This window comes from Trichosurus vulpecula, chromosome 5 (assembly GCF_011100635.1).
Source record: "Trichosurus vulpecula isolate mTriVul1 chromosome 5, mTriVul1.pri, whole genome shotgun sequence".
Classification (NCBI taxonomy): Eukaryota; Metazoa; Chordata; class Mammalia; order Diprotodontia; family Phalangeridae; genus Trichosurus; species Trichosurus vulpecula.
The window spans coordinates 294,670,859-294,693,599 of NC_050577.1; the positions used below are offsets into that span (position 1 = coordinate 294,670,859).

A 22,741-nucleotide genomic window follows, 5' to 3' on the forward strand; every position below is an offset into this window, starting at 1 on the left:
CACCACCATGACCCAACATCGTGGAGAGGATGTCTTCTCTTCCCCACCATGACCCAACATCGTGGAGAGGATGTCTTCTCTTCCCCACCATGACCCAACATCACGGAGAAGATGTCTTCTCTTCCCCACCATGACCCAACATCACGGAGAGGATGTCTTCTCTTCCCCACCCTCTTTCCAGTTTTCTCTATGGTGTCTTCCTCTACTAGAATGGAAACTCCTTGAGTTCAGGAACTGTCTTTTTGCCCAGTGCTTGGCATACAGTAAGTGCTTAATAAATGATTGTTGCCCATGGCCTGTAAGTCACTATGCTAAGTAATAGGGGTATAGAAACAAAGCAAAAACAATCCCTGTTCTCAAGGAGTTTACATTCTAGGAAGTGCCAGAGACATGTTCTTCCTTTGCAGTGCTTCCTGGGAACAGCAACATCTCATGAAGGCTTTCCTGAAGTCTCAGTAAAAACAATGGTGGCTTGGGTCATGAGGACAGTGGAGTGGCATGAAAAATGTTGGATTTTGGTGTCAGAGAGTCTAGAATAGAAGCTTGGCTCTGCTCTTTTATTGGCCATGGGCTAGTAAAGGCAAATACCTTCCCTTTTCTGGGCTGTATCGTTGGTGAAATGATGTCTAGGGTCTCTCCCAGTTCTAAAGTCTGGTCTTTAAGTCGGAGTGGGTCTGTTGCTACAGAATCCATACTTCTATTTTCCTTGAGTCTTCCAGCCATGACTTTGTAGACTGAAGAATTCTCAAGTTGAGATCTCCATCTAGTGGTCACATGAGGCACATGAGTTAGGAATATGAGTTTTGGGAGTCTAGCTCCCCACTCTGCCGCTGACTTTCAGTGACCTTGAGAGAGGCACCAGTCCTCTCTGGGTCTTTGTAAAATGAGGCCTAGCTAAATCGTCCCTAAACTCCCTACTGGTTCTGAGATTCAATGTATGGATAACCATTTTAAATGATTAAGGAAGTTGCCTGGTTGGGTAGCTTTATGTGGACTCTCCAGAGTCATCGAAATCCAGTGGCAAGAATGGCCCTGGATGCAGTGGGTGACCTTGGTATCTTTGATTCTTAACCAAGCTCTAAGAGCTCCTCGGCTTCCAATTCAGCCATCTTCATGACCTTTGGAACAAATTGTCTGCATCTGGGGTAGACAGCCCCTATTATATATTAGATAAGAACTCTGTTCCCCATTTCTTTCTGCCCCTGCCTTCCATTAAGACCCCAACTGAGAAGCTTCTCCATCCACAAAGTCTTCACAGAACCACAGAATCTCAGAGTTGGAAAGGACCTCGGTGACTCTTCCATCCACTCATACCAGAAAGTTCAGACCACTGTTTGCTTGAAGGCTGCCAGTGAGTGGGAACCCATCAGCTCCCAAGGCCACCCATTCTACTCTGAACTATCTCTAATTGTTAGGTGGCTTTTGCCTCGGGTTCGACTCTGAGATATTAGGTGACTTACTTGGCAAATTTCCCAGTGGGATTTGAAAGCAGACATTCCTGAATCCACACCTCTAGCCTCTAGCCACTTCACAATGATCCCTGTTTGTTGTTGACTCAGCCTGGCCATGATTTATTCCACCAGGGGCCAGAGTGAGGATGGGAGCTCTACACCATGACCCGGAGCCTGTGGGAAAACACAGCCTAGGTCAGGAGACCTTTTCCCATGGTAACCAGTAGGGATGGCCCAGACTGTATAACCTGAGCACATTGTGGGGATGGGGAGAAGATGAAGTGTGAGCTGGGGTCAGAGGGGCCTCCTGCTCCTTTACCCCTTAAGAGAAAACTGAAAACACAGAATGTCAGAGCCAAGAGTGATTTTAAAATGGGGAATGAAGCTAGGAGGGCCCTCAGGACAGGGGATGTCAGAGCTGGGAGGGCCTGAGAACAGGGGATGTCAGAGCTGAGAGGGCCCTTAGAACAGGGGATGTCAGAGCTGGAAGGGCCCTTAGAACAGGGGATGTCAGAGCTGGGAGGGCCCTTAGAACAGGGGATGTCAGAGCTGGGAGGGGCCTTAGAACAGGGGATGTCAGAGCTGGGGGGAGGTATTGTCCTCAGCCTCGATCTCTGGTTCCTCATCTCTAAAATGAGGGTGTCACCCAGTCTAGTTCATCTCTAAGGTCCCTATGTGCTCTAAGCATCTCTCTGGGAAGAGGGTGAAGGAAGGAGACATCCATAGAGGTCCTCTGGAACAAAGCTGGGTTTGGACTACCCAGTCTCTCCCCAGGCCCTTCCAGCTCAAACATTCAAGGATGCTGTGAAATCAAGAGCCAGGAGACAGAAGAGATGCCATCTCTGTCCCAAACCCTTCTCCCCACACCTGGCCCCACTCATCAAGCCAAGGGTCTGATTGGGAAGCGGGGTTGGGAGACCATTTGGAAATTAGATTCCAGCTAATGGGAATGATGCCAGAATGCTCCGCCATCATCATGCCCACAATCTGAGCTGCTCAGATGAAGCCCCTCCCACATCAACAGGCCTTCTTCAGCCAGCTCTAATTTTCCCCCTGCCCTTCTATAACTCAATGCCCCTGGGCTTTGGAGTGAATGGAGGAGAGAGCACAGCTTGGGAGCTCCCAGGCAGCCTGACCATTCATCATTCTCCTTCTGACCTCCAGGGGCCTCCTTTGTCTTCAGCGCCCCCCTCCATCCCCCTGCCCCAGTCTCTACCACCTGACTTTAGACACATAGAACACAGCACCTGCTGTGTGCAAGGCCATTCCTTCTAGACTGGACATTCTCTGTCATGTGCACTAATAGGCATCAAAGCTTTACGTACCTAGATGTAGATTTTTTTTCCTTAATAACTTTGTTTTTATATCAATCTTTTCCAGCATAGCTGTTAAATGGTTATCTAGTGTTTGCCCTTAGATTTTAATGAGGTGGAACCCACCAGCACCTAGGCAGTCCAGTCCACTAAATTTTAAGCTTCTTTTTTTACATGTGACAGCTAGGCGGTACAGTGGATGGAGGGCTGGCCTTGGAGTCAGGAAGACCTGAGTTCAAATCAGACATTTCCTAGCTGTGCGACCCTGGGCAAGTCACCTAACCCTGTTCACCTCAGTTTCCTCATCTGTAAAATGAGCTGGAGAAGGAAATGGCAAACCTCTCCAGTAGCTTTACCGAGAAAACCCCAAATGGGGTCATGGAGAGTCAGACGCGACTAAACTATGAACAAGACATTTTTTTTCCCTTATTCAGCATCAGTTCACAGAAACCTTCACATCTTTGCCTTTTTCGCATCACCCAGAACTCAGCACGGTATCTGGGAGATAGTAAACACTCTACGAATGCCTGTTGACCAGCCTTCACTAGCAGCCATTTTATATATAACGCTCCATAAGCTCCAAGATCTCCAGGGGGGAGTGAGAAGAAAAATCACCTCCCTCCACCTGGCACTGAAGGCCCCTCTTCGTTCAGGCTCTGTGCTTCCTTTTCAGTTTTATTTCTTGTTTATTTTCTTCCTCTTCACTTAGGTTCCAGCCTCATCCTTGCCCACCTCCTCCTCTGTGCATCCCCTTCTCAGACTCCTCCCAGCTCTGACATTCCCTCTTCCAAGGGCCCTCCCACAGTCACTCCAACTCTTCATCTTCTGCAGGGTTCTTTATCTGGGGCCCACAAAACTTTTACAGTACTTTATTTTATGCATTTAAAACATTGTTTTGAAAAGGGATCTGTATAGAGGCTTCACTAGATTGCCAAGACATCCATGACACCCACACAAAGAATGTTAAGAACTCTTACTCTAAAGAATTTTCTGGTTCTGATGTTAATAATAAAGCTCTGAAGATGTGCAGGGCCTATTACATGCTGTCTCATTAGATCACATCCTGTAAACTGTACTCCTCTCTCAGCCACATTCACACATTGCTCATTTCCTTTGGCATTAAAAATGATAATTCCAGAGGGCCATGGATAGGGATGCCCATCAGTAACCCATCTCACCCCACCCATAGGGAGGACACGATTTTGGAGAGAATGTTATCCATCTCCATTTCTCCTCCTCCTCGGCCATTCTAGCCTATGCCTAGATTTGCTTACTGCTTATTGGCCAAAGTTGGGTGCCAAGGGCTGCCTCTCACCCTCCTCTGTACCATCTCGAAATTCCTGAGTTGAGGGAATGCCAGAAGGAACCAAAGCCATATCCATGGGATCACCCTTAAGGATCGGAATGAGGTCCCATCCACCTCCATTCACCAGCAATGTAAACTGAGGCATGAGCTGATGTGGTGAACTTCTCCAGGGTCCATAGCTAGTTGGTCCAAGGGCAGGGACTGGAGTCCAAGTATCCTGACTCCCAGCCCAGGGTCTAAGCCAAGCCTCTCTCGCATCCTGAAATTTCCCAGTTAACCCTACCTTCTGTCTCAGAAGATGACCAGTGGCCTCAGCTGCCTGTCCACCCTTCAGCAGCAGCAGGGGGTGGTCAGCCTGGGATGTGGTCTTCAGAGGTGACATCATGACACTTGGGTTTTCCCAAATGCCTTCTACAAAGCTGGGGAAGGAATTGTGGAGGGGTGCCCTAGGTGTGAAGACAGGCAAACACTCCCACTTTGGGAAGGTTCTGTCAGTCCTCCTCTCCTCTTCCCATTGTTCCTGTCCATAATTCTGACCCCACTCCAGGTCTCCTCTTATCCAGCGGCTTCCTGAGTCACGTTCCTTTTGCTTGGCATTCAAGGATCTCCACACCTTAATTTTCCAGCCTGATCTAATTTTATTCCTTCAAACACTATGCTCTACTCAAAATACACAGTCCTTGGCCAACATGACAAAACAGGAAAAAGACAAATGCTGGAGAGGACATGGGAAAACTGGAACATTGTTACATTGTTGGTGGAGTTGTGAACTGATCCAGCCATTCTGGAGAGCAATTTGGAACTATGCCCAAAGGGCTAGCTATAAAAATGTGCATACCCTTTGACCCAACAATACCACTTCTAGGGCTATATCCCAGAGATCACACAAAGGGGAAAGGGACCCGCATGTGCAAAAATATTTATAGCAGCTCTTTTTGTGGTAGCAAGGAATTGGAAATCAAAGGGATGCTCAACAATTGGGGAATGGCTAAACAAATTGTGTAGGAATGTAACAGAATACTATTGTGTTATAAGAAATGAGGAGCAGATGGACTTCATAATAACATGGAAAGACTTATATGAACTGATGCCGAGTGAGGGGAGCAGAACCAGGAGAACATTGTATACAGTAACAGCCACACTGTGTGATGACTGACTTTGATAGACTTGGCTCTTCTCAGCAATACAAGGTTCAAAGACAGCTCCAAAGGACTCACAACGGAGAGAACTATCTACATTCAGAGAAACTATCTGCTCTCTTTTTCTTTTTCTGTCTCTTCTTTTTTGGCTTTGTTTCCTTTCTCATGATTCACTCCATTGATCATGGTTCTTTCGACTATTGTGTAAATATGTTTAATGCGATGGTATATGTAGAACATATATCAGGTTCCGTGCTGTCTTGGGGGGGGAGGGGAAGGGAAGGGAGAGGAAGAAAATTTGGAACTTGTGGAACTGAGTGTTGTAAAATAAAAATTAAAAAAAATCTAAAAAATAAAAATTACACACACACACACACACACACACACACACACAGAGTCCCTGGCTGCTGGGGGGGGGCTTGGAGTCAAGAACACCTGAGTTCAAATCTAACCTCAGATACTTACTAGCTATGACTAATTTTTGAAGTGATTGACAACTTCTGTCTGCCTCAGCTTCCCCAATTGCTAAATGGAGATAACAGCACCTTCCTCTCAAGGTTAGTGAAAAGTACTCCTGTAGCAGGCACTTAATAAAATCCTTCCTTCCTTGCCTCCTTCCTCGTGCCTTCACCTCCTTAGATCAGGGGTCCTGCTATACCTGGAGTATCACTCCCCACCCCCCAATTTCACTCGAATCTGTCCTTTAAAGCCCAAATGAACCTAAACCGCTGTCTCTAGAATGCATCCCCCCACCCCCACCCCACCCTTGGCTTCACATCTCACAAAAGCACAAAATCGCATTTCCCTTCCTCTGGCTACAGCCACTCTCCAGGGCTCTGCTCCTCCTAGGCACTGGTGGAACGTCACGTGGTGGCATTTACCTGTCCTGGCTACAAGACAGAGATGGGTTTATCCACCCTTCTTTGAACCTGGGGCAGGCAGCTCAGCAACAGCAGGCACTTTCTAGTTGATGGCAGGCCTCTCTCCCCTAATCAGAGGGCATCTGGAGTCCAGACCCCATGAGCACATTTTACGATGTTACACTGACAGGCTGGAAAGCACCAAGGGAACAAGGGCCCACACCCAATACAGAGCAGAGCCCCAGACCCAGAAATAAGGCACCAACTACCAGCCTCCACCGCCACCTGCTCTATCACTAATGAGTCCCAGACAAAACTTCTACCTGGCAGCCAGGACTTGCTTCTTTTTGTGTTCCCTTGATTGATAATGGTAGGAGGAGGAAGCTAAGATTCCCTAGATGGGCTTTAAGATAAAAAGCTTGAGCATATCCCCTATCACCCAGGCTCACCATTTGGGTGCTCTGCTAACTCTGGGATCTGAACATACCAAGGCAAGAGTCCCCTGGAGATCCTTCACAGCGGGGATGATTTGGAGGGCCTGGATTCAAATTCCACCCTGGAAGCTCATTCCCTGGGTGATAAGCCCTGTTTCCTCCTTTGTGAAATGAAGCAGTTGGCCCAGAAGACTTCTAAGCTCTCCATGCAGGGTCTTATGAGCCTCAGCTCCCGGGGGGCATCTCCTTTAGTCCCTCAGGGACCCTCTCATGCCTCTGCTGGGCTCTGTGCACAGCTCATAAAAGCCCCAAGAGCCATGGCCCTTCTGTTACTCTAGTCAGGTCCCTTTCAAGGCATCTGTGGAATTGGGTGGGGAAAATGACATCTTATTTTCCCTAACTTGACCTGAAATTTAGCATTTCCTTCATTTGCTTCAAAAGCCTTCTGAGAACGGCCCAGAATGCCAAAGGGGCGGGGGTGGGGGGAGATCCAGGACAGAGTTCTTGGCCCTTTTTCTCAGCATTGCACAGATCATCGCTCCATCCGCTTCAGGGTGGTGAGAAAGACCAAGGCTCTCGGTTCTGCCCCACACTTTTCAGCTAACAATCTCCTTTCTACCTATTACAAGGCTCTTGATCATTGCCTTGATACAAGGCTATAAAGCAAAGAAAAGCAGAAAAGACAAGTTGGGAGCAAGAGTCTGGTCTAAGCTGCTCCTACCCCCCCAAACCTCTTAAACTCCCTCCTTCACCTTCTCCCCCAAGAAGCTCAGGAGTGGCCCCCACTGCCCACGGGAGGAAGGCTGGAGCAAGGCCCCAGGGCGGCCCCTGGCAAACCCTCAGTCATACATGCACCCACAACATACAAGAACGCACACAAGACACAGGTTGGTCTGCAGCACGTGGTGCTCTTTATTGACACACAGGTGGCTGCAACATACACTAAGGCACTTTTCTTATATAAAAAATGGGCGGGGCTTGAATGAATTTCTCCGTGACAGCCGCTGGGACCTGACCTCAGAGCTTAGGCATAATGGAGCTTCATAGAGTTTATGGTCTGGGGAGTTGATGGTGGGTTTTTTTTTAAATTTTAAAGTTTTCTTTGCTCATAGGTAGGTAAGTCTGAGTAATGCAGCACGTACAATACAGTTAAGAATACAGGTAAATCCAGCAACCAGTGTATGGTGGAGAAAACGCAGACTGCTCCCTAGAACCACGGTCCCGGGGGGAAGGCAGTGATCAAGACCTTTCTTTTATTCTTGAGAGAGACACGAGACTGTGCAGGCTAAGGACTTTCTGGGGTGCAGAATGAGCTCCCCCTTCCCTGGGCCTCTGCCCCTCTCTCTTCCAGCCCCGCTACAGCCAGGCCAATGAGAGGAGTCCTTGAACCATTAAAGAGATTTGGTCCCCAAGAGTTACCAGAAAAAGCCACCTCCGCCTGCCCCCCACCCTCGCCCCCTGAGCCAGACAGAGAGCACCCAAAGACGGAGAGCCCTAAGCTAGGAGCATAATCATTGCACTTGAACAAGGCCGGGGGGCTGACGACTTTGGCAGCGGCTCCTGGAGGCCTCCCTTCACCTGACTCCAGCCCACAGCCCCTTCTCCTGCCCATGGGTCTGGGGCTTATGTGGCCAGGCAGGGCTGTGAGGTCACCCAATGTGATTGCCAACAGCAAAGGAGGTCTAGGGTGAGGGTGGGGGTGTGGCAGGAACTGCCCTAGGGCTCTATCAAAACTCTAATTTGAAGAAAAATAGATGAATAGAAAACCACCTCCCCTTCCCTCCCCCTCCCCAGCACTCGTGGCTGGCAGCTGGGCTTCAGGGGGAGAGCGGGCCTGGCTCCCCAACGCCGCTGTGTCAGGCCAGAGGCCCCCAGCCTGGGCTCTTTGGTATGTGATTCAGGGGAAGAGGAGGAGGAGAAGGAGGAGGAAGAGGAGTGGGGAGGAAGCTGAGTGCCTGCACCAAGGCACACGATGGGGAGGGGGAGGAGCAGGATGGGGGGCACCATCACAGCAGGCTGAAGGGGAAGTGGGGAGAGGGAGGCTTGGCTCCAGCTCAAGTAGCCTGGGGGGCCCAGGAGATGGGACTTCTACTCAGTAGCCTTGGCATCACCCGCATCAGCCTTGCCGTCTACTTCCTCATCTGAGCACTCTCCGGGGCCTTTCCGGGCTACGCGGCGGGGCACGACAAAGGGCAGATCACCACGCCTAGAGAGGATGGGAGACATCAGCAGGACAGCTCTGGGGCCAGGCTGGGGGCTTGGCCCCTGTGCCCCCAGCCCTCGGTCCCTCCTGGGCTGGACATGGGGCCTTACCTGAGCTTGTTCTTGAGGGAGCTGACTTCCCGGTTCATGGCGTCAGCTGTCTCTGTGGCATCCTCCAGCTCCCGTTGAAGCTTCCTGCGGGACGCATTGGCACGCTGCGCCTCCTCCTCTGCCTCCTCCAGCTGCCGCTTCAGCTGCTTCAGACGCACGGTCACCTTGTCAGCCTGCAGAGGACAGGGGGTCAGCCGAGGGCGCCCGAGGATGTGTGGCAGGGGAGAGGGGGGTAAGGGGGATGGGGGCGCACACCTACCTGGTCCTTGTACTGCTCGGCATTGCGCCGCTCATCATCCACCTGCAGGATCACGTCCTTGAGCTTCTTCTCAGCCCGCCGCACCTGCTTGCAGGCCGCCTGGCGCTCCCTGCACCCCGGAAAAGAGCTGGTCAGTGGGAAGCCGCTGAGGGTCCCGCGGCCCTCGGGCGAGGCCCCGTCCCCTCTCCCGTCCACCCCCTGCCAACCCGCCCCGCAGGCCCATACTTGGTCTCGTTGTCCAGCTGCTCCTCGAGCTGGGCGATCTTGGCCTCCAGGGCAGTGATGGACGCCTTGTACTTGGACTTGACTGTGCCCTCCATCTCCTGCAGCTTCACCTTTAGCTCCTTGTTCTGCCTCTCCAGTTGCTGGCGTGCGTTCTCGTTCTTCTGGCCGTGGCTGCGCTCCATGTTCAGGTCGGTGTTGATCTGGTCAATCTAAGGGCGAAGAGGCAGGTCAGCCCGGAGCAGGTGAGGGGGCAAGGGCAGGGCGGGCATGCTCCTCACCACCTCCTGGGGCTTTCCCCGGGGACACACCTGGAGGTTGGCTTTCTTGAGCCGGTCATTGACCAGCTCCGTGTTGCTCTGTTCCTCCTCCAGCTCCTCCTCCAACTGTGCTATGCGGGCCTCCAGGCGCCGCTTCTCCTCCAGGGCCAGGGCGCCTTTGCCGCTGCTGTTGGCGATCTCATCCGCCAGCTCGTCCCTCTCCTGCTGGGCCTGACGCTTGGCACGCTCAGCAGCTGCCAGCTCCTCCTGGAGCTGAATCATCTCCGCCTCCATGCTCTTGAGTTTCTTCTCGTTCTCCTTGGACTGGGCCAGGATCTCCTCTCGGGAAGCCCGGGTGTCGTCCAGCTCCCGCATGTAATCCTTCATCTGGGCCTGTGGAATGAGGAGGGAGAGAACGGTGCTGGTACCATGAGCGCTCGGTTCTAGAACCAGGGCTCAGTTCTAGAGCCAGGGCCTGGTTCTAGGGCCCTGGAAGCCTTACCTGCAGTTTGCGAAGCTGCTTGATGGCCTCGTCCCGGCTCTTGTTGGCCGAGTCGATGTGGGCCTCCAAGTCCTTCAGATCCAGCTCCAGCTTCTTCCGGGCGGCCACAGCCATGGAGCGCTGCTTCCGCTCATCCTCCAGCTCAGCCTCCATCTCCCGGACCTTAAGGGGCACACAGAACAGAAGCTAAGCCTCCCCACCTTGCCAGCCAGCCTGCAGGTGCTACCCACGCTGAGCCCCAGTCACTCTGCTCTTGGGAAAAGATGCCAAGCTGGGGGAAGGAGGCCCTCTGCACTGGACTGGGCCACAAGGAACAAAAAGGCCTCAAGAGCAGGGAGCCTTTGGCAGAACCTTGAACCTGGGCCATTACAGGTGGCAACAGGGCTCTTCCCATTGAATGCAACGGGAAACAAAGCCCTGGGGACTAAGTGCCTGGTCCCAGACGCTGACCTGAGGGCCCAGATGCCAAATCTGGTGCTGGAAGGGTTGGGGGCCTCACCTGTCGGACCAGCTGCTTCTTCTTCTCCTCACTCTGCTCATCGCGACCCTGGAGATCCCGTTCAAACTGGGCCTTGAGCGCCTGCAGGTTCACCTCGAGCCGCAGCTTGGCATCCTCAGTGGCCTGGAGCTCATCTTCCAGCTCCTCCAGCTGGGTCTTCATCTCCTCCACCTGCTGCTCCAGGGCCCGTTTGGACTTCTCCAGCTCATGGACCTGTGGGCCAAGGGTGTGGCTGAGGGTCTGTGTCACTCCCCACCCTCACTTGTCCCAAAGTTTGCATACGTCTGAGCACTGTTCACTGCTGGAACTTGTGCTCAGATGGAGCGCCCTCAAATCATTGTCCCACCACAAGCTTCAAGTGCACCCTCTGCTCACAGCCTAACACAATTTGGGGGGTGGGGTGGAATGGTGGAGCTGCGGCAGTCAGACCAAAGCAGAGCCAAAGTCAGGGCCTTTAGGTTTATGACTGGAAGATAACCGATATCCAACAGAGAATATAAACAATGCAGACCTTGATTAACACTTCATTCTTGGGTGAATCAGAGGGCATTCCTGGGGGCGGAACCTTTGCCTCACACCACCCAGGGTTCAACAATCAGGGTTTGTCTGTACCTGGCTGGGTCACGGCCAGAGCCCCTGCCTCCCATCCCCGTGAGCTTGTCTGTCCCGCAGCCCAGTGACTCACACTCTTGCCAACATCGTCCTTGGAGCTCATCAGGTCCTCCATCTCGGCCCGGAACTGCTTGTTGAGGCGTTCCAGCTCGGCCTTCTGCTCGATGGCTTCCTCCAGGGCCCGGGCAAGAGACAAGGCCTTGGTCTCCTTCTCCCGCGCCTCGGCCTCGGCCCGGTCACGCTCCTCGGCATACTTGGCCGAGATGGTCTTCTCCTCCGCCAGGAGCTGAGGGATGAAAGGCTGTCAGTACCTCGCACACCACAGACGGATGGCTGTCATGGACCCCCAGAGTGCCCCCATCCCTTCCCATGGGCCGCCTCACCCACCTGGTCAAACTTCTTCTGCTTCTTCTCCAGGTTGGAGACGATCTGCCTCTGGTGATCCAGGTCGACCAGAAGGTCATCCAGCTCCTGCTGCAGCCTTGTCTTGGTCTTCTCCAGCTTGTCATAAGCTGCGGCCTTCTCCTCGTACCGCTGGCTCACCCCCTCCAGGTCCTTCTGGAGCCTCCTCTTGGCTTCCTCCACTGACTCCAGGCAGCCCACGCCATCATCCATCTTCTTCTTCATGTCAGCGACCTGTGGGCGGGAGCGCACATGTGCCCGTGGTCAGTGAGCTTGGCCACCCACACTCCGAGGCTGTTCTGCCCCACTCAGGCAACAGAGCTGGGATCACAGCCACATCACAGAGCTTGACAGGGGGACAGACTTAGTTACTCCCCCAAACAGTTCCCTCTGTCCTCAGCCAGGGAAGCTGAGTCTTTAGGATGTCCTGGTCTCTGAAGCCCAGGGGGCCAAGGGTCCTTACAATCCATACAGCCTGACTTCATGCCTAGGACTGAATCTCTTCAAGTCAATGGGGAGCCCTGAGTGGTCAGGGCTGGAAGGAGCCAGAGAGGTTGACGGCCAAGGGGACTGAGGCGGGTACTTCCCAAAAGTCATTTCTTACCAACTGGCTTCACATCTTGGTTGGCCAGTAGGGCCACTGCTGGGGGAGTTGGTGCATAAAGGGAAGCCAGTCTTTTTCTCCACGGGCAGGAAACAAAGCAACCAAACCCCACCCCATCCAAGAAGCTGGCCTTTTTGGTGACCTTTGCCCACCCTCCTCCAGCCTTGGTACCCCATACCTGAGCATGGAGGGTGGTGATCTGCTTTTCTAGGTTCCTCTTGGCCTCTTCCTCCTCCTCCAGCTGCTCCTTCAGGGTGCCCTTCTCATCCTCCGTCTGCTTCAGTTTGGTGCTCAGGCTCAGCTTCTGACGAGTCTCCTCCTGCAGGAGCTCCTATAGAAAAGGAAAGACAGGCCACAGTGGTCCCCATGCTCCCCATTCCGTGACCTAGGATTACACTGGCGGAGGCAGATCGGCACTGCAAGCTTCATAGATCTGCCCTCCAGGGTCCCATGGACTGTCAAGGTGACTTCCAGAAAATGTGATGAGGATAAGGACAGTCCCCGCCCCCTAGGTGAGAAGTGAGGTCACCAAGGGCACCTCTGAAGCCACCCACATGCCCGCACGCTCACCTGTGTGTCTTGAAGCTGAGACTCCAAAGCAGAGAAGTCTTTGGCCAGCTTGCTGGACTTGCTGTCTGACTGATTAAGGAGGCCTGTGATGTTGTCCAGCTCAACCTGCCGTGCAAGTGAAAAAGGTGCCAAAGTGGGTGCCCAGCTCAGTCACCACGCATGGGTGCCAGGAACAAAACCTCCCAAAGTTGACGCTCCCCCAAAGAGCTGCAAGTGGGTCAAAGCAAAGTGCCCACCAAAGACCATTCCCAGGGTCCTTTAACTCCTACATGTTTTGATAAAACCAGTGTGGAAATCCTCTATGCTTCCACATGCACATTTGTTACAGGGGCCTTGCTTTTATTTCCTTTCCAGGGGTGGGAGGGAGAAGAGGCACGGGAGTCCCTGCCTTGATACCCTGGGTGACTTGTCCCGGGTCAAACAGCCAGGATGTATCAGATCGGGGATTTGAGGCCAGCCTAACGCCAACCACAGTGTCACCAGCATTTACTGTGCATCTGCTCTGTTCCTGCATTGTCTCTGCCTCCAGGAGTGTGGGGGTACAGTCTGCTCGTGGCTAAGCACCCCCAAAACACAATTTAGTTTGGAGAACAGGACAATTTAGGGAATTAAGACAGCCCTCTTAAAGGCAAGAAGGGGGAGCATTCCCAGCCTGGGATCAGCCTGGCCCAGCACGTCACATAATGTAAATTGGAGCAAATGTAAAATGGAGCTGCCAGAGGTGGGGAGTGCCTTAAGTGCCAAGCATGGGCACCAGCATCTCTCTTTTCCCTGAGAGGTAACGGGAAGCCACTAATAGGCAGAAGCAGCATTAGGAACCTCCTTTCAGCAACTGTGTGGGATGGAGTGAAACGGGGGGATGATGAGGCCCTGAAATAAGGTGGTGCCAACAGGAGCATAGAAGGAGCAGGGTAGGGGAAGGGAGGGAGGGCGATACAGGACATGTTGCGAAGGTCGAACTTGGGAACTTAGGGGGTGGGCAGAGTGGTCCAGGATGACTCCAAGGCACAGCCAGTGGAGGTGGGGCATTTAGAAGAGCAGTTGGAGCTGGAGACACCCATGGGACACCAAGGTGGGGGGTAAGAAGATGGCAGCTGCAATGTGGAACAAGTCTATCTAGGAGTCACCGGCACAGAGATAATGGAAAAAGCCACAGGGGCTGAAGAGGCCTGGGAACGGGCCAGTGCTGAGAGAGTGCTTGGCAGGGCCAAAGGCTGCAGAGATGAGGACAAGGAAAGGCCTTTGGATTTAGGGAAAAGGGATGATGGTGACCTTGGGGCAGACTCAGTGTGAGGACAAGAATCAAACGGCAAGGAACAGGGATGTAGTGAGGAGGCTTTTTCCTGGATAGACACAGAACCACAGCTTGAAGGGAGGAGAGGCGGGTGAACGTGTTTGGCAGTGAGGGAGTCATGTGTTAGAGGGGGTGAGACAAGGGGCACACGGAAGAGCAGAGCAGCAGCTGGGCCACCCTAGCCTACCTGCTGGCCTAAAGCGGCAGACCCACCTGCAGCTTGGTGACCTTGTCAGCCAGCTCTGTCCGCACCCGCTCGCCCTCAGTGAGCTTCACCTGCAGCTCCTGGAGCTGCGTCTCCACCTTCTTACGCTTGTGCTCCGAGTCTCCTTTGCCCTGTAGAAGGGCCTTCACCTCGTTGGAGAGTTCTGCACGCTCGTTCTCCAGCGCCTGCTTGGCTTTCTCCAAGTTGGCTTTCACCTGGGGGTGGGGAGAAGAGTCAGGATGATGGCAGGTGCCCTGGAGGGCAGTGGGCCTGGAGCCGGTGCCCAGCCTGGGGCATGGGCAGAAATCAGGCTCACATCCCTCTGGCCCAGGAGAAAGGACGCCTTCCAAGCCATGCCTCACGAAAGGCTGACTAGGAAATGGCCAGGCAGCTCGGCCCAGAGGTGGCCCCCAGCACAGCAGACACCCTCCCATGCGTGTCCCCTGGTGCTGCCAAAGACACACATGGCACCTTCCCATACGGCCACATTGGGAAGGGAGCGAGGGGCAGTGGGAGGGAGCACTCTGCCGGCTCTGCTGCCTCCCCAGGACCCCATGTCCTTATCCGGGTTGAACCCTGCTCTGACCTCCGCTCCCCAGGCTGGCCCGAGCCCCCATACCCGTCTGGTCTGCTCCAGCTGCTCAGCCAGCTCCTCCACGGCCTGGGAGTGCTTCTGCCTCATCTCCTGGATCTGGGCTTCGTGAGTCCTTGCTTCATCATCAAGAGTCTTCTTCAGAATGGTGACTTCCTGTTCCCGCTTTGACCTGGGCAGAGAAAAGTCCATCCCTTAGCCCAGGCTGAGACAGCCTAGTGGTCTCTTTCCAGGGCAGAGAAAGGTCCATCCCTTAGCCCGGGCTGAGACAGCCTAGTTGTCTCTTTCTAGGGCAGAGAAAGGCCCGTTCCTTAGGCTGGGCTAAGGCAGCCCAGAGGGGACGCTGCTGCCCTGGACCGCCCTCCCCAGGGAGTTGTGGGACACCTGTGTGTCCCTTGGTCCCTCTGCCCCAGGGAATGCTCTGGCCTTAGCTGAGGCGAGGCCCTGTCAGAAGGGCCATGCTACGCACCTGAGCTCCTGCTGGGCAGCGGTGGAATCCAGGGTGTCCTCCAGCTCAGTTTTCAGAGCCTCCAACTCCTCACCCAGATCACGCTTCTGTTTCTCGGCCTTGTTCCGGGAAGCCCGCTCGGACTCCAGGTCCTCCTGAAGCTCAGAGATCTGTGATTCCAGCTCGCGGATTTTCTTCAGGGCCAGGTTCTTTTGGGCCGCTTCCTCCTCCACTCTGGAAGAGACCAGGACACCAGCACATCAGGGCCAGGGTACCCTGTGCTGCAGAAGCCCCCTGGGAGACCTCAATAAGGCAGCCCCAAGATGCCCCAGGGAGATGGCAAAGGTCAGTATTCGCTTCACGCTCCAAAGAAAGACCCATAATTTCAGGGTTGGGACTCTTCCTTTCCTCCATAAAGGACTAGCCTTGGTACTGCCTGACACCATCAACTCCACCCAGACCATGGAACCACCTCACACTGTTCCTTCCCCTTGACCCACTCACTCACGTTCTGGCCAACAAAACCCTAAATGTGCTCCTGTTACTTGCCCGTCTGATCCTTCAGGTCTAGAAGGGACCCCGCCTTTACCCCCTCAGCCCCCTGGATCTGTCTGCTTGATTCCCTCCCTCCTTCCTTCCTTGTCCAACTCTGAGACCCTCCCCTGCTCCTTGGTCCATTTTTCTCTCTCCCTCATAGTATTTAGGGCTGTGCTTTCTCCATTCAACTCAAGGTTCCTGGCAAGGAGGACCCGGGCCAGGTCTTACAGGTGTCCTTGCTGAAAGTACTGGTATGTATGGTGCAGGCCGGGGGATAAGGGTCCCCGGGGCTGCTTCATGCATCTGAGCCCTCACCTGGCCAGGGCGGCCTGGAGCTCCTCTTCCTTCTTGGCAAGCTGCATCTTGAGCTCTGCGATCTGGGCCTGCAGTTCCGCAATCTGGTCATTCAAGTCTGTGGAATCTCCCTCTAGCTTCCGCCGGGTCTTCTCCAGCTCCTGCCGCTGCTTCTCTTCCCTGCGCAGGCGCTCTGAGGAACAAGGAGACAGGAGCAATGGCTCATTCTGGCCATCTTTGACTGGGACCCTCCAACACTGGACCACAGGCCATGAGACTCATGGCCAATGAGGGGGGCGCCCGGCAGGCTCTGGGCCTATCTTCAGGATCCTGGGGGGCCCAGACGGGACCCTCTCTTCCTCCTCCTAACCCTCATGAAAACCACAGAGTAGCTTTGTGTGTTAGACAAGATAATATGAATGTGAAGGGCAAGAAATAACTCACACCCTGAGAGTGCTTTAACATAAGCTGCCAGGGAGGGCAAGTATCATTATTTCTAATTTACAAATGAGGAAACTAAGACCCCGATGGGTTAAGGGGTCTTAGTTAAGGGGGGAAGATGTGAAGTGGTATCTTCTGCTCTCAAATCTACACCATCGCCTCTTCTGATCACAAAAACACTCATGCTCCAGGGCCAAAGAATTCCTAGGAGGGAGGAAACCTGAACTACCAGTGAATCTTTTTAGTGACAGTGAAGTCACAGTGTAGCTTTGGGCCTCGGGAGGCCTTGTGGAGTTGGGGGAGAAGGCTGAGCTGGTGCCACACCCTCCCAAGGCCCTCCCAAGGCCCTCCCCATCCTACCTTCCAGGTCTGTGATCATGGCCTCATGCTTGTTCTTCAGCTTGGCCAGACTCTTGGACTTCTCCTCCTCTTCCGTGAGGTTGGTGGTGAACTCTGAGATCCTGTCCTCTAATAGTTTCTTCTCCTGTGAAGGGACAGATGGAGGTGTGAGCTCACCACAGAACAACCCCCCTGGTCCAAAGCCCCTGAGCCACCCTATTCTTGACCTCAGGGAATTCCTGGAGGAAAGCTGCTCAGGGAGGCCAGAGACCCGGGGGTCCATGCCTCGAAGGATGCTCCCAAGATGCTCAGCTCTCATTCTGCTGGGGGAGGAGGCTCCTGATGGCTCACCACTGAGCACACATCTCTCTGGAGTGTCCCCCAGTGCTCCTGGCTCTACCCGGCGCAGCAGCAGAACAAGGCTAAACCCTTTCACACAGCAGAAGGTGGCTGTCCTGTGCAGGCCAGCCCAGTTTGCCCCTTTGCTGTCCTGGAGATCCTCTTCTCCACCTGTGCCATTCCCACAGTGGGTCCCCAGCCCTGATCACGGTTCTCCAGCTGCACAGGCCTGCGGCTCTGCTGGCTGTAGAACCACTCCCAGCTACTGGACTAAGTTAGGCCTTAATGGTGCAATGAGTGTGGCTCTCATTGGTCTCTCTAGTACCTAGAGTTTATCTGTCTTCAGACACCATCCCTGGACTAGTCACTAGGTCTGTCCTGAGGCGATGGCCACAGCCCTCCCAGCCTGGGCCAGGCCTCCTGTGGGCTGCTCTGAGCATCCTGAGATCTACAGAACTCTCGGGCCTCCTTGACCCCTAGCACTATTAGGTCCCTGGGCAGGGCCCATGCACAGCTCCGGGCAGCTCACCTTGGCAAGTTTGCAGTTCTGGTCTTCTAGGATAATCTGATCTTCTTCAAGCTTCTTCAGCTTGGCTTCTGTGGTCACCTTCTCCAGCTGCAGCTTCTGCCTCGCACTCTCCTCTTCCTCCAACTGTTCCTCTAGTTCCTGCAAAGAGCCCCAAGACAAGGTGAAGGAAGCGCTGGCCCAGGGGCTTTGGGACAAGAGGCCCGAGGTGACAGAGCCTTCTTCTGAAGGGCAGATCATGAGAAATGGCCCCTTACGAAGGAGTCTAGATGCCCCCACCTTTACTGAATATTTCATCTAAGGTGAGATTTTGGGGTTCATGCGTTTTATTGATCTCTTTTCTCTTCCTTTTTAAAAAATCCTCCTCATGAATGACCAGGCCTTCCCTCTCAGGTCCTCCTGGCTGGGGGTCCAGCTTTGCACTCGCTTATGGCCTCTCTGGGCAAACTGCTTTCTCTCTCAGGACCTTTCCTCCTTGGTAAAACGAGGGGGAAAGTCCTTGGATGGCCTCCAAGGTCCCTCTCAGCTCTGGCACTCTGTGATCTGATGGCAGAGCCCAGGATTCAGTGACAGAATATTAACCACAATCCTAAACATCACCAGGTCCTTCTTCCCTCCTTCCAATTTCCACTTGAAGTGCCTTGAGGGCAGGGGCCCACTTCAGCTTTGCATCCTTGGCACACAGTCAGGTTCCCTCACCTGGATGTTTTGCTGCATCTTCTTTTTCTCTGTCTGCAGGTGCTGGCAGCGCTCCTCCTCCTCCTCCACTCGGGCCTCCAGGTCGTGGCAGATTTCCTCCAGCTCCTGCTTCTTGGCCGTCAGGCGGGCCCGAAGCTCCTCAGCCTCAGCACACAGTTCTGTCTCAGCCTGAAGCTGTTCCTGGAGCTGTAACTTCTCTGCCATCAACTGCCAAAGACATAGGCCTAGAGTCACTTCCAGTCATCATACAACATCCTGCCCAGAAAAGAGGCTCTCTAACATCAGCCCCTCCAACACGGGAATGGATTTAGCCCAGAATTCTTGGCTGTGAGGGAAGCCAGCCCTCCACCTGCTGAACAGCTTCCTTAAAGGAGCCCCGAAGGCCTGAATCACAGTCCACGTTGGTCTAGGGCATCAGCAAGGGGAAGCTGACCAAGAAGAAGCTTTAAGTGGTGAAGGCCAAGATGGAGCAGTCAACAATGGGACCCACTGAAGATGGGGGACCAAGAGCCAAGAAGAGCTCGCCAGGAGAATGTGAGCTTCTAGAAAAGTTATTAGAGAAAAATTTAACTGGTATAAAGAAAGCCAATGTAATTGAGATTAGAAGGGAAACAGTTTACAGGGAAAAAAATCTTTGCTGAAAGTCTCTCTTATTAAGGTCTCACATCTAAGATACAGAAGGAACTAATTTGAATTTATAAGCTTAGGAGGCATCCCCCAGCTGGGAAAATGGTCAAAGGTTATGAATGGATAGTTCCCAAGCTACCAAAAACCAAATGAATAAGCAGTCCTAACGAATTGAGAATTAAAGAAATGCAGGTGGGCAAAGAGAACGACAAAGACACATGACCAATGCAGGAAGGACACGGGGAAAACAGTTCCATTGATGTGGGGCTGGGGGCGCTGTGAACCGGTCCAGCCATTCTCAGAAGCCTGCAGGCCCAGAGTGAGGCTCTGTGGGTGGGTGCCCACCTGAGACTGCAGGGTCTCCATCTCAGTGAGTCGGTTCTCTGCGGCCAGCTGCTTCTCCTTCACTTTGACGAGCTCCTCTTCCTTGGCCATCATCTCCTCCTCCTGCCTGCTGACCTGCAGCAGGGGCTTGACCTAAAGAGACGCAAATCAGAAGAAACCAAATGACACTGGACAGACAGGCACACCCTGACATACCTGGACACAGTTCAGCCTTTGACACCAAGAAGAGGGTGATCCTATCACTATGGACACGCATGGCCCCTGTGGGTCACTGTGTAGCCAGGCAGGGGGCGAGCCCCGGGCACACAGAAGGGTGAAAAGCTGGTCACTGAGCCCACCCAAATACTGGAGGAGCCAATGAGGAAGAACGAGGGATGGTCTTAGGAAACCCCTCATGCATCTCCCAGCACCCACCACCAAGGACCTCTGAGCCTGTGCCCATACCCCCACATGCCCCGTCCACCACACCCACCTTGGTGAAGAGGCGCCACCATTGCCAGTTCCGCAGCTTCAGGTAGGCTGCGCAGTTGCGCTGGAGGACCTTCATGGCTGTAAGCTGCTGCTGTCGCTTGGCAAAGGCCCTACACAGAGGAGCACAGTGAGGCCTGCTGCCCCAGGGGCAGGCCCCTCACAGGACTCACTGGCTCCAAGCTTCCACCCTTACTGATGAAAAGGCTGAACTGGGAGCCAATGAGGGGCATGGGCAGGGCTTGTCCAGCTCTGACTCTATGGTCTAGCATCACTCCTATGTAGATATAAGGCCAGCAGACTTACAGTCACCGAGAGCCTTAATAGTGGCCATGTGGCAGCAACCCCCCCAGGAGTGGTTTGTCCCATGCTGGGAGGCCCCCTCAGCCTGCCTCTTTCCCAACCTCCCCCTCTCCCACTGTCTGGGAGGAAAGCTTTGAGTAAAAATTCCTCCCCCACTTAAGTTTTGAAACTGAACGTGGCCCCAGTGGCAGATCACATGGACCCCCACAAGAGTGAGGCCTTGCCAGTCACCATGCTAACTTACCCCCATCAGCCAGATTCCCCACATGTCCCCCCCTCACTGACAGCTGCTCTGCTTCAGCAGGCAGCTCCCTTCCCAAAGGCTGGGCACAAGAAGGGTCTGAGGACCCACCTGGGCGATGGGGAGGGAGGGAAGAGCACAGCGTCCACTTACTTTCTGGCCAGGTAGCCCCTGCAGCATGCCTGGAAGCCTATGATGACATCTGTGATCTTCAGGTCTCTCTCCTCTTCCAGGTGGGCCAGAACCCCGGCTCGGAAGAACACTTTGCTCTGGCCAATGCGGTAGAGGTTGCTGTCCAGCTCCAAGGCTTTGATCTAAACAAGAGAAGAACATGCTTTGCTCCCTAGCATGGCCAGGCTTCCAGTGGACTGGCACCCAATCCTCCTTGAATAAGCCAGGAGAGCAGGCCAAGGAACAGAGAATGGGGGGTGGGGTGCCCACAATCAAGGGGGAAAAAGATGGCAGAGATACCACTGAACTCTACTGTCCCTAGCACCTAAGGCCCCAGGATACTTCTGCCCCACAGTCAGACCATGGAAGTCCTGGTGAAGGGCCCAGAGAGGGGACAGCACAGTAGCAGCCCAAGCTATGGGCCTTCTCTCCTGTCCAGGATGCCTGGCTGGCATTCACTTATTGTAGCCCTAGCGCTGCAGGGAGGAGCCTGAAGCAAACTGGAAGTCTCTGTCTCCTCCTCCCCTCATGTCTTTCCTTTTCCGTGGCCCTTACTTACTTACTGCCCACATCCTTGACTGCTACCACTTAGTTGTCAGTCTGGCAGGGGAGAGTAGGAAGGAGAGGAGGGAGGGAGGCAGGGAGGGAGTGTTCCACTACCCACCCTGCTGCTTATGCCCAAGGTCATTTCCATGGTCACTTGACTTCCCTCTCTGTAAAATGGGGATAATTTGGTGCCCAGTCTCCCCTGCAGAACGCAGTACATACAAGGGGCTCTTGGGCATATTCCCGTTCCTTCCTCAGAGAACTGAGGGGAAGGATGTGCCCCGATCCCACAGGCAGGGCCAGAGGCAGGGTTTCAAAGACTCCATAACTGCTTCCCCTCCAATGGTGGCATGGATTCAGACCCCAGCCACTGCTCCTGGATGTCCTTGATCACCCTGGGCCCCAGGGTCCTCCTGTCAAACTAGAAGATCTCCAGAGTTCCTGCCCAGCTCTGGATCTCATGAGTGGCATTACCTACTGGACCATCACAGGTCATGCTCTGGGTGGCGCTCCCAGGAGGGTACGGAGTGGTAAATGGGTACGGTCTGACAGGCATTCTGAGCATGTTGGCCCACAGAGAGGGTGGAGGAAGGGGAAGAAGAATTAGCAGCCTGGCTTACCATCAACACACACGCCTGTTTTCCATCCATGAAGCCCTTAGGGATTGAGTTTGGAGTCAGGATCTCATATCTGAAGAAGAAAGACACATTAGCCCTGATGCTGAGAACTTTCACCCTCATTTCTAATGCACTCCACAAAAGCCAGGAAAAGCACAAGAGTCTGAGAGACAAGCGGGAAATGGAGATCATCTCGCAAACTGTAGCAAAAGAATTTTTTAAAAAAATCTTCCAGTGAAAAAAGAGAGAACCAGAAGATCTCAGGTAACAGGATATAGGGCAGATGCTTCACACGAGATTCAAGGGCTCAGGGCTGGAACGGTGAGTGACCTTCCCTATCACAGGCTGGTGACAGCATCTGTTCTCCAAGAGCTAAGCCATCAAAGAATGTGAGCAGCACGTTCTCAAAAGAATTGCCGAGTGTTCACAACCACATGCAAGAATGTTCCAAAACACCAGTGACAAGACAAATGCAGATCAAAACAACCCTGAGGCCTCACCTCACACCCTGCAAACTGGCAGAACTGACCTGCCCCCCCACCGCCAAGGCAACAGTTGATGCTGGAGGGTTTGTAGGGTTGGGAAGTGGCGATCTGGCATTATAAGAATAAAGCGACTGATGTCCACACTCTGAACTAGAGACTCCATCACTGGGCTTACACACCAAGAAAGCCAGTGACAAGGAAAAGGTCCCCATGTGCTTCCCAAATACTTATGGCAGCACTTTTTGGGGTAGCCAAGAACTGGAAACAAAGTAGATGCCTATCACCCGGGGAATGGTTAAACAAACTGGCACATGAGTGTAATGGAGCATGTGTGTGATGGATACGGAGAAGTCTGGGAAGATCTATATGAATTGTCCACAGGCAGCAAACAACGAAAACACCGCAATGTGAATGGGAAGAACGGACCAAAAAATAAAAAGACCACGCAGGACTGGAAGGACAGGCACTCCCAGGCCAC

The 22,741-nt window shown here is 53.6% G+C and overlaps 1 protein-coding gene across 1 annotated transcript in view; it reads right to left on the reverse strand.

Moving 5' to 3' along the window:
• Positions 1-7,391: 7,391 nt before the first annotated feature.
• The window catches only part of MYH9 (myosin heavy chain 9), an 80,727-nt gene continuing 65,377 nt past the window's right edge, over positions 7,392-22,741 (reverse strand). The window contains exons 18-39 of the mRNA XM_036760448.1: positions 21,782-21,851; positions 20,598-20,758; positions 19,905-20,013; positions 19,433-19,564; positions 18,461-18,667; positions 17,765-17,902; positions 16,918-17,041; positions 16,138-16,309; positions 15,307-15,519; positions 14,865-15,009; positions 14,254-14,460; positions 12,747-12,851; positions 12,355-12,507; positions 11,558-11,806; positions 11,244-11,456; positions 10,559-10,771; positions 10,060-10,221; positions 9,609-9,950; positions 9,301-9,509; positions 9,076-9,184; positions 8,817-8,989; positions 7,392-8,709 (exon numbers count right to left, since the gene is read on the reverse strand). Coding sequence (XP_036616343.1) covers positions 8,592-8,709; positions 8,817-8,989; positions 9,076-9,184; positions 9,301-9,509; positions 9,609-9,950; positions 10,060-10,221; positions 10,559-10,771; positions 11,244-11,456; positions 11,558-11,806; positions 12,355-12,507; positions 12,747-12,851; positions 14,254-14,460; positions 14,865-15,009; positions 15,307-15,519; positions 16,138-16,309; positions 16,918-17,041; positions 17,765-17,902; positions 18,461-18,667; positions 19,433-19,564; positions 19,905-20,013; positions 20,598-20,758; positions 21,782-21,851 — 3,724 coding nt within the window. The 3' untranslated portion in view covers positions 7,392-8,591. The remainder of the gene's footprint in view (positions 8,710-8,816; positions 8,990-9,075; positions 9,185-9,300; positions 9,510-9,608; positions 9,951-10,059; positions 10,222-10,558; positions 10,772-11,243; positions 11,457-11,557; positions 11,807-12,354; positions 12,508-12,746; positions 12,852-14,253; positions 14,461-14,864; positions 15,010-15,306; positions 15,520-16,137; positions 16,310-16,917; positions 17,042-17,764; positions 17,903-18,460; positions 18,668-19,432; positions 19,565-19,904; positions 20,014-20,597; positions 20,759-21,781; positions 21,852-22,741) is intronic.